Raw genomic sequence first — 10,735 nt, 5'->3', positions numbered from 1 at the left:
GTTGTATTTAACAAATAAATTTTATATTGATAATATAACTTTTGCAACTTTAAAATATTGAATGCACAAGTTTCAAGAAAAACTTTTTAAATTTGCCTTCTTAACTTATGCCCCAAGGGCACAAGTTAACATTTTTCTTTTATTTTTTATTATTACTTAAATTCTTAGAGACAATAGGTTACAACCGTGGGATGTCAACAAAAACTGGATGCCTTGGTTATTAATGATGCTTTGAATTCTAACTTTATAAAAATTAAAAATAAAAAAAATCAAAGAATGTTGAAATTAGTATTACACTCCAAAACAGTTCTTAGTCCTAAAAATGATTAAAAAAACCAAAGGATGAATTATTCTTGTTACTCGTGATGTGTGCTATTACAATTATCCCTAAAATATACGATATGTCAATGACCTTTAGACCACTTGCTATTTCTTTAAATTTAATAGATGATTTATTTACCAATATATCAGTAGCATAGTCGCATACATATGTCACATCAACAAAATGGATAGTATTTTCAACTTTGACTAAATAAATAAACTACTATGGAATGACTTTCTGTGTTTTCTCAGATGAAAAGAAATTGAAAATTGCAACCTTGTAGACCAGAATGCTCTATTTTGTAAGTACATGAAATCCAAGTGACCCCTCGATACTTGCAAATCACGAAACTCCAAATTCTCCATCTATATATATATATAATTTTTTGTATTAATTATATCCCCTAATCAAACACAAAATGGCAATTCTTCTTACCATTCTTGTTATTGCCAAGCTACTATTATTCTTCTCCAAAATTTCATTCGCAACCGATACAATTACACAATCACTTCCTGATGGAAGCACCTTGGTTTCTAAGGGTGGAGTATTTGAGTTGGGTTTCTTCAACCCAGGTAATTCCACGAACCGCTATGTTGGAATTTGGTACAAAAATATCCCGGTTAGAAGAGTTGTTTGGGTTGCCAATCGTGACAATCCAATCAAAGATACTTCTAGCAAGTTGATCATAAGTCAAGATGGAAATCTTGTACTTCTCGATAAAAATCAATCCCTATTATGGTCAACAAACACGACAATAGAAAAGGTTTCAAGTCCAATTGCGCAACTCTTGGACGATGGAAATTTAGTACTTAAAAATGGTGGTGAAGAAATTTTTTTGTGGCAAAGTTTTGATTATCCATGTGATACAATATTATCAGGAATGAAGGCTGGATGGGATAAAAGAAAGGATCTTAATAGGAGTCTCGTTGCGTGGAAAAATTGGGACGATCCATCTTCGAGTGACTTTACTTCAGCTATGGTACTAACTCCTAATCCTGAAAGCTTTATTTGGAAAGGCTCAACAAAACTCTATAGAACAGGACCATGGACTGGTCCTCGATCTAGCGGAGTAATTGGATTAACCGAAAACCCACTATATGATTATGAGTTTGTCAACAATCAAGATGAGGTATATTATTTGTTTACACTCAAGAATAGTTCTGTGGTTTCTTTTGTTGTTTTGAACCGAACACTTTCGGTTCGTCTACGCCTCATTTGGATTTCAGAGTCCAAAACATGGAATGTTTACCAAACTTTACCACAAGATAGTTGTGATGTGTACAATGTTTGTAGGGAAAATGGGCTATGCACGATTAATGCATCGCCCATGTGTCAGTGTTTAGATGGGTTTATACCGAAATCGCCACAACAGTGGAGTGCAATGGACTGGACACAAGGATGTGTGCGTAATAGTAATTGGAGTTGTGGGATCAAAGACAGAGATGGGTTTAAAAGAATTAGTGGAATGAAATTACCAGATACTACGCATTCTTGGATTGATGAGAAAATGACACTTGATGATTGCAAGACTAAATGTTTGCAAAATTGTTCTTGCACTGCTTACTCAAGTTTAGACACAAGTGGAGCAGGTAGCGGTTGTTCTATCTGGTTTGGTGATCTTGTCGATTTGAGGGTTTCACAAAGCGGACAAGACCTATATGTCCGAACGGATGCATCAGACATCGGTAAAGGCTTCTATTGTCTTTCTCTTTATTGTTCTTAATGTGAATATATCATTCATTTTGATGATCATTGATTTTGTTTGGAAATCATATAATTGCAGGTGATAAAAATGCAAATACTAAAACCGTTGTATTGGCTGTATCAATTACATCTTCGGTAGTCCTTTTGATGTTATTGGCAGTGACCTACATTTATATAACAAAGACAAAGTATAAAGGTAAGTTTCTTAAGCGTAGTGCCTTTTAGATTTCTCAAGATTCTGAAATTAATTAATGGGATTCATCAATATCTTAGAGCATTTCATGCAATTTCACTTGTGTAGTTTCTTATTAAAACAGACATTTTGTATGATGCTTCAAGTAATAAATTTCCAATCAAAGTTTCATTTTTTTACATGACATTGACTAAAAGAAGGAATAGAGAAAACTACAAGTTCAGAAGAGAAACATGAGGACTCACATGAAGATTTTGAGCTTCCTATCTTTGATCAAGCTACAATACTCAAGGCAACAAAAAACTTCTCATTTGACAACAAACTCGGTGAAGGTGGTTTTGGACCGGTATACAAGGTAAACTTACAACATTTCTAGTCAAGTGGACAAAATATAAATAAAAAACATTATTTATCAAACAATTTCAACTATAATTATATATAGGGTACATTGCTTGACGGACAAGAAATTGCTGTCAAAAGGCTTTCAAGGAGTTCTGGACAAGGACTTCAAGAGTTTAAGAATGAAGTTATATTATGTACTAAACTTCAACACCGAAATCTTGTTAAGGTTGTTGGTTGTTGTATTGAAGGAGATGAGAAAATGTTGATTTATGAATACATGTCCAACAAAAGTTTGGATACATTTCTTTTTGGTGAGTAATTTTTTGCAAAGTGTAATATTTGGTATGATATAAGTTTAATTTTTATGCAAAGAAATGACTAATAAACTTATTGAACACACTTTACAGATCCATTTCGGAGTATATTGTTGGATTGGTCTGCACGCTTTAACATTATATTTGGAATTGCTCGGGGGCTTCTTTATCTTCATCAAGATTCAAGATTACGAATTATACATAGAGATCTGAAAGTGAGTAATATTTTATTGGATGATGATATGAATCCCAAAATTTCAGATTTTGGCATGGCTAGAATGTGTGGAGGTGATCAAATTGAGGGAAGAACAAACAGAATCGTTGGCACATAGTAAGTATCTTATAAGATAACAAACTTTTTCTATGATCAATGTAACATTTCAATAATAATATGTTGATTCCTTTCAGCGGCTATATGGCACCTGAATATGCTACTGATGGATTATTTTCTATCAAATCAGATGTATTTAGCTTTGGCGTATTATTATTAGAAATTATCAGTGGAAAGAAAAATAGAGCACTTAGCTACCATGAGCAAGATCATAATCTTATTGGATATGTAAGTTTTTCTAAACACAATATTTCTCTTATATTATAGTATATTATAGTGGTGTATGAAAAATCTATTGAACTTTTGTAGGCATGGAGATTGTGGAAAGAGGGCATTCCACTCAAATTGATCGATGACTATTTAAGGCACTCATGTATTGAATCTGAAGCATTACGTTGCATTCAAATTGGTCTACTATGCCTACAAAATCATCCTGATGATAGACCAAACATGACATCAGTGGTTGTAATGTTGAGTAGTGAAAATAGTTTACCTAAACCAAAGGATCCTGGTTTATTAATTAAAAAGCTCTCAACTGAAGGAGAAGCTTCTTCTGGAAGACAAACATATTCTTCGACAAATGAAGTAACTATCTCACTATTAGACCCTAGATAGATAAATTTGTTCATTTATAACATTATACTTGAAATTATGTAGTTTTTACTTTAATTCATTAAATGTTACTTATCATAGCAAATGTACCAAATCGTTTATCAAGTAATAAAGTGATAAGTAGAGTATCGTATCCACAAGAATTGTCGTTTCGTCTAAACAATTCACGTTACTTATTTTGGAAAATAATAATAATAAAGAGATAAGGGTTTAGAGTTGTGCAATTTAATCTGTTTGCAATAAATCAAAGTTACCTGTTTGATTGCAAAATGCTAGCGGCGGTTAGGATTATTTGAATCCCCCTATATTCATTTGTTGGAATTAATTAACAATCAAGTAAAGTTCAATTATTCTAAGTAGATTATCTAAGTGATGAGTTCGCCGAGACGTGATAACTTAATTAGTTTGTCAAGTTGCATCTGCTAGATGCACGATGACCCTTACGTGCCGGGTCTTACTCTCTCAGTCGATTTCGGTCTATCCCTCTGTCTGTTGAGTTGCACCTGATGGTCACACGACGATCCTTATGTGTGGGGTATTGCTCCCTCAAGGGTAATTGAAACATAAACTTAAATTAGAGTTCCTAAATTTCCAAAGGTATGAATCCAGTGTTCCTAAAGGTTCTCTCATCTATGAGTCACATAAGTACATAACACACTCTCCCTTTCGGTAGTTCTACAAACGGGCAGCTCTACCAGCGTCTACCTTACCAAGGTGCGAGGCGAATGAAGTTACTGGGCTGATTAAAGCCGTGAAGGCACTTGTTTCGTTAATTACTAACTAGTTACTACCTGATTTCAGCAGCTATTTATCAATATTAGGTATGTTACCTCCCTATGTACTTACTATCAGGGTACACCCGCTTTCGGTTTGTTTCCTAGTCACTAACTAATTACTTCCTGGTTAGACAAATATAAATATCAAGATATCAATATTAGTATTGGGCCATGTCACTACCTAAGTGCCTAAATCAAGGTTTGCTTCAGAGCAGACAAATCTTACGCACAATAGTAAAACTAAATAGCGAAGAGAAAATAACCGAATAAAAGACTTTAAATTAAATAATTGCCCAATAAACAAAGTAGAGATTTATCTTAGAACCCTAACCTAAAAAGATTTAGTTAGCCATGGTAACTAAAAAAAATTACAAAAGAAATAAAACTGTTCTGGACCACTCACACGACTACACGTGTACAATAATACGCCGCCTTAAGGCTTCACACCCAAAGGAGCACGCCAACATGCCTGGGCCGCGTGTCGCACTGAAGCACACCTCATTGCTGGGATCACGCTACACGTGTCCTTCCCTGCTCCTAATCATACGCCGCATAACCTGGAGACGGTTATGCCATGAGCGCGCCTATATAAGGGTGAACTTGCTTCACCGTCAAGGTACACAACACTTTTCACAACACTTCTTACACTTTCTCTCTCTTATTTCCCAAACTGACTTGAGCGTTGGAGTGCTAACGTGCCTACAGGCACCCTTCGTTCCACCGCAAAAGATGCATCGCCGTCGCACCAGAAGCAGTTACCGATCATCGGAGCACTCTCTACAACTGTTGCGACTCAACTATTCTTACTGGACAGATCACTTGGCGCTAGAAGGAGGGGATCGTTCGCTAAACCACCACGGTCCAACGATCCACCATTGTAACCGTTTTCAGTTATGCACATCTCCGTCGTAACCATTTTCGGTTACACGTTCCTCCACCGCAACAGTTAATAGTTACCGCTCCTACCTTCAAAGGCATGGCAAAAATTCGTTGAAAAGCCACCGCGAGTCATTCTTCCACCTCTCGGACACCGCGTTCTACGCCTCAAGTTCTGATGAATCGAACAACCTCGATTTATGAACAGTGTGCCCGGAGGAAAATGATGATATCCTTGACGTCGCCGCGACCGCCTTTGATTCAACGATTCTCCCTACGTCTCCTCAAAGATAGAAAGGCGCTCCTTCACCACCAGTCCCTCATATCTCACCATCGTCTAAGACGAAAGAGCTACTGGCGAACCTGATGAACCTACTTCAACAACAGAACGACCGACTCGAGCGCATAGAGAACGGCCGAAGCGGAACATCGGAGAGGATTTTCGAGGGAAGTGTTATAGGAGTTCCGTCGATCCATAGAAACCTCCATAGGAGCCTCGGCACGTTCTGTAGCAGTCCGGATTTGGAGCACGAGAGACGTCTTCCCTGCGGTATCTGCCGCGGCGACTCGGCGAAGTACCTAATTTCTAAGGGGCTCTGACACTTCCTAAACCACCTTGGGACATGTGGCGCCCGAACATCGGAGAAATGCTTCGTAGAAGCGGGGATGGAACGCCAAAAACCGCACGCTAACAAAGAAGAGAAGAAACCAATCACTAGATAAAGGACAAGTGAAGAAAAAAACCAGGGAACCATGAAGACGCCACTGAAAGCAGCCTCTTAAGTTGGCGGGCGACCCGCCACGGAGAAAAAATCAGGACGACAAGCGACCAACACAATAAGTATTGCGGCGCCTGCAAAGAGAAAGAACCACCTAGGGCGATCTTAAAAGGAAAACTACGCCACGGGAGCACCAGTCAGCGAGGAAGGAAGTTCACTCCCTTAAACTCGTCACGGGAGGTCATCCTCCAGGAATGCCTCCATAAGGAGTCCAAGTAGGCAGCAATTGAAGCCTCTAGCTATAGTTTTGATGATGTTTGGTTTTGTATCTTTGATTGTTTTAGTTTAGATCTTGTTAGCCTAGTTTTTCATTTTGTTTAGACTATGCTAAAGCACCCTAGTGAGGAAACTTGTAACTGTTCATGTTGGTACCCTTTCATTTGTGTCTTGTATTCACATGAATCGACTCAACCCTGTCTGAATCGTCTTAAAAAAGTTTCTAACCTTGTATGAATCGATTCATGTTTGAATCATATGATTCCTTCTTGAGTCGTATCTTCAAACTCTCTGACTCTCTCTGAATTGATTCATTGTTATCTTGAATTGATTCAAACATCCATTTGGGCAGCTTGAATCGTTTCATGTATCTCTCGACTTGCATCAATCTTCATATACTTTCCTTCATCTGGATTTAGCCTTCCTAATGTCTGAATTAATTCAATAGGTAAATGAATCGATTCATTATGTTGTTTTGGTGTGAAAATTGTGTCTTTTCACCCTTTACTATATAAACACTTTTTCTTCTCAACTTCAAATCATTGAATCATTTGCAACTATTCTCTCTAGGTCTCAAAAACTCATTGTTCATATATTCTTCAAGATTAAACACTTTTTCTTAGAATCACTTTGTTCTTTGAGTGTATAGATTCTCTAGGGTGCTAGTAGGGATTGTAAGTTAGTTCTCTCAAGAAGATTGATTGGGCTTAATCAAGGCTTCAAAGGAAGTGAATAATCTCATTCCACCTCCAAAGGACTTGGGGGTCTTTCTAACCATTCTTGAAGTCGAAGGGGGTTCGTTTGCTGGACGTAGCATTGAAGACTCGAGTGAAGAGTTCGAAGGAGTGCACGGGTAATTCAAGGATACGAAGATTCAAGAAGCACCAAATTCAAGGGGTACTTGAATTTTGGGGGAGTAGTTTACATAGGAGTTGAAGAATTAGGGCTTTAATTTGAAGGAACTCTAATAAACATTGTAATCAACATTTGTTACATAGTGGATGACCTTGGAGAAGGCTTACTTCATCAAGTAGAGTAGATGTAGCCCTAAGCGAGGATGAAAAAGGGTGAACTACTATAAACACCGGTGTTCTTTATCTTTCCCTATCCTTTTACTTTTTGATATTGCTTGTGATTAATTGAATAATTGATAGGTGAATTGCTAGCATTGATCTAATTTGTTTTTCATTGAAAATTAACCTAATTCATTGAGTTAGGTTTCCCATAATTTGCTTAGATCAATTGATTGCATAGTCTATTAAATTCTTCAATTACACTTGCATTGTGTTTTTGATTTGATAGCATAGTAGTTTTGTTCACATATGTTTCGTTTGAAATTGTGTATTGTTTTGTACCTTGTTCAAGGCTTATTAATAATTGATTGTGTAAAAAGATTTGTATCGTGAATCTCTCAATTCTAAGATAAAATCTTATTCCACATATATTTACTTCTTGTTGATTCATTGATTGTGATTGTTCTAGCAAAAATTCCAATAGTCAATTTCATTAAAATCCGTTTTTATCAAATCTCTGAAAATCTTTTAAAAAGCTATTCACCCCTCCTCTAGCTTGGTAATCATCTAGCCATAAAGACCAACAAGTGGTATCATAGAGCTTGGTCTCTTTATACGGCTAACTACCGGAAGAGTTGATCCATATGGCTAGCAAGGAGCCCAAAGGGGCGTATAATAGAGCACCTATTTTCGACGGAGAAAATTATAACTATTGGAAAGAATGCATGAACGTTCACATCCAATCGATGGATATGGATTTGTGGGACGCCGTTGTCAATGGTCTGTTTCAACCACAAATTGCCACCGATGGAGACAACGATGTAGTCCTAGATAAGCCTAAAGCCGATTGGAGCGATGATGACAAAAAAAAGGTCCAATACGATTTGATGGCACAAAATATTCTCATCTCCTCTCTTGGGGTCAATGAGTATGATTCTGTCTCTCATTGTAAGACCGCTAACGATATGTGGGATGCATTGGAAACCCTTCACGAAGGAACCGATAAAAAATTAATACCCTTGTGCAACAATATGAGGATTTTTGCATGAATGATGGTGAAACCATCTCATCTATGCAAATGAGATTCACTCATATTGTAAACAAGTTGCAAAACATTGGTAAAATAATTTCAAACCAAGATTGCACTAATAAAAATTTGAGATGTTTGACAAAGGAATGGCAGCCCAAGGTTACCGCTATCAATGGATCACAAAATCTCAATGCTCTAAGTATGATCACACTCTTTGGCAAACTAAAGGAACATGAGCATGAAATAAATCGCTTCAATTCAAGTGAGGATGAATCTAAGAAGAAGGAAAGGGAGTCAATTGCTTTGAGCACCACCTCGTCCTTCTCTACCTCTTCGATTCAAATTAATGAAGAATCCGATGATGATGGTATAAATGAAGAGGAAATGAGCATGTTTGTTAGGCGGTACAACCACTATGTAACAATAGGTACTACTAACAATAGGTACTTTGGAAGCCATCTATGTGAATTCGCTTATAACCACTATGTAACTTACCTTAAATAGATTTGATGTTGTGAAAATATTTTCTTCAAAGTTATTTTCAAAAAATACACTAAAATCTAAAAATAATTATTTTAATCTCACTTTTATATATGTTAAAATTATAAGCAAAAGAAAAAAACATTGGTGCATTACTATAATGGTCACCTATACATCAACGAAATATGATGTTTGTGCCTCAGTCTTTTTCTTTTATCATTACCCTTAATTTAAAATCTTTTATTTAAAATATTAATCCTCTTAACTCTTGTTAAAGAAGTTGGGATGTCGGTGCTTCCTCTTGATGCATGTCCTTTCTCCTGACTTCTCCAAAAAAAAAAAAAAATTGTAAAAGAAAAACAAAACTGCTTTACTTAATTTTATTAATAATATAAAGTAGCAATAATCCGTTTTATATTTGAAAAATACCCTCGTTAAAATTATTTTCGTCAAGGATCCCAAAACTGAGAGATCAAATATAGTGGTGAGAATATATTTTATATTTTACAAAGATTTTATTCAAAATATTTTTTTTAAAAAAATAAAAACCGAAACAATATCATCTCACTAATTTGGTTTTTATTTTAAAAGATAAAAGTATTTAAAACATGGTTGCCCAACTAAATATATATTTTTCTAAAAAAAAAAAAAGTTTAATATGCATACACATATAAAGAAGAAACATCAAGTTTGTGTGTAGACCTCTCAAAATCAAGTTTGTATGTATACATTTTTTTCTTTCTTTCTAATTTTACCCATTTATTTTCACTCTTTTTATTTATAAGTTCATCCTTCAATTCATATTTAAGTAATTTCAATATTATAATGACATAAAACCTGTAACAGCCCGATTTTCGCTAGATTTATTTTATTATTTATTTATGTGTGTTATATGTGCTCTTATGTGATTATTTGCCTCTGTGTGTATTTTTGGTTGGGAAATGTAGAATTCGGTGTTAGAAGGGTTTTTTAGTCATTTTGAACTTAGGGGTATTTTGGTCATTTTGAGTGTAATATCCCGCTAGTCAGCTAATGGAAATTTTATCTGTTAAATGTATCAGAGGACTAAGATTCATGGAATGCAAGTATGACGAAAATGTTAAGTACGAGTGAAGCTAATATTATGTGGTATCAGTTAAATATGGGCTTGTGTATCAGTGTCAGGTAAACACGACTGAGACGAAGGGCATTTAAGTATTTGCGCGCAAGGGAGTATATAAGTGGTTTTGGCACCAAAATATTCATTTTCCCATTTCACTTCTCTCTCTAGGTTTTGGAAAACCTTTCTCTCCCCCTTCTCTCTCTAAGAATTTTCGCCTCCCTCTCCTCTCTAAGTCATCCATACTTCTTCAATACATGATCAAGCATGGTTTAGCAAGCAAGAAACAAGTGAAAGAAAGGATCTAAGCATGGTTTGGGTTGAAAGTCAAGAATCAAGAATGAAGAGGAATCTAGGGTTTGAGCTTGGAACTTGAAGGAAAGCAAGCAAACATGATTAGGTGAGTTCCATAGATAGATTACCTACCTTTGGGTTTGTATAATCTTGTGAAGAAAACATGAATTATGTTAGTTTATAAAACTAGGGTTTTGGTACCCCTTTGTATCATTTATGATCAAATATTGTTAATTGATGCCATGCACATGATATAAGTTGTTTTTATGATGTTATGGATGATTAGAATGAATTAGAACACTTGAATTGAGGTTTTTATGCAAAATCACGTTTTCTGCAGAATTCTGGACTGCT

General features: G+C 35.8%; 1 protein-coding gene across 4 annotated transcripts; it reads left to right on the top strand.

The window, feature by feature from the left end:
- The first annotated feature begins 720 nt into the window (after positions 1-720).
- On the top strand, positions 721-3,955 carry LOC146937358 (G-type lectin S-receptor-like serine/threonine-protein kinase At4g27290). 4 transcript variants are annotated; one of them, XR_015030922.1, is made up of 7 exons: positions 721-2,007; positions 2,106-2,222; positions 2,420-2,574; positions 2,662-2,872; positions 2,969-3,206; positions 3,337-3,434; positions 3,516-3,955. XR_015030922.1 is itself a non-coding variant. In XM_085751716.1 (7 exons), the coding sequence occupies exons 1-7, from the start codon at positions 741-743 to the stop codon at positions 3,819-3,821; spliced, it is 2,445 nt and encodes an 814-aa protein (XP_085607842.1). In that variant the 5' UTR covers positions 721-740; the 3' UTR covers positions 3,822-3,955. The 4 variants fall into 4 exon arrangements, 2 of the variants coding, with proteins under 2 accessions (XP_085607842.1, XP_085607841.1); XR_015030921.1 differs by having other exon boundaries at positions 2,417-2,574; XM_085751716.1 differs by having other exon boundaries at positions 3,284-3,434.
- Positions 3,956-10,735: the final 6,780 nt, after the last annotated feature.

Source organism: Medicago sativa, chromosome 3 (genome assembly GCF_051527215.1).
Source record: "Medicago sativa cultivar Bolivia chromosome 3, Bolivia_mono, whole genome shotgun sequence".
Taxonomy (NCBI): Eukaryota; Viridiplantae; Streptophyta; class Magnoliopsida; order Fabales; family Fabaceae; genus Medicago; species Medicago sativa.
The sequence above is the reverse complement of the archived record's forward strand: the minus strand, read 5'-3'. Positions and strand labels throughout refer to the sequence as shown.

What these genes read in the sequence shown, in the direction of transcription:
- LOC146937358 (XM_085751715.1), top strand. Translation starts at nt 741, where the DNA reads ATGGCAATTCTTCTTACCATTCTTGTTATTGCCAAGCTACTATTATTC. An exon ending in AACAAAGACAAAGTATAAAG is followed by an intron (nt 2,223 to 2,416) that starts GTAAGTTTCTTA and finishes ATTGACTAAAAG; the next exon opens with AAGGAATAGAGAAAACTACA. An exon ending in ATCATAATCTTATTGGATAT is followed by an intron (nt 3,435 to 3,515) that starts GTAAGTTTTTCT and finishes GAACTTTTGTAG; the next exon opens with GCATGGAGATTGTGGAAAGA.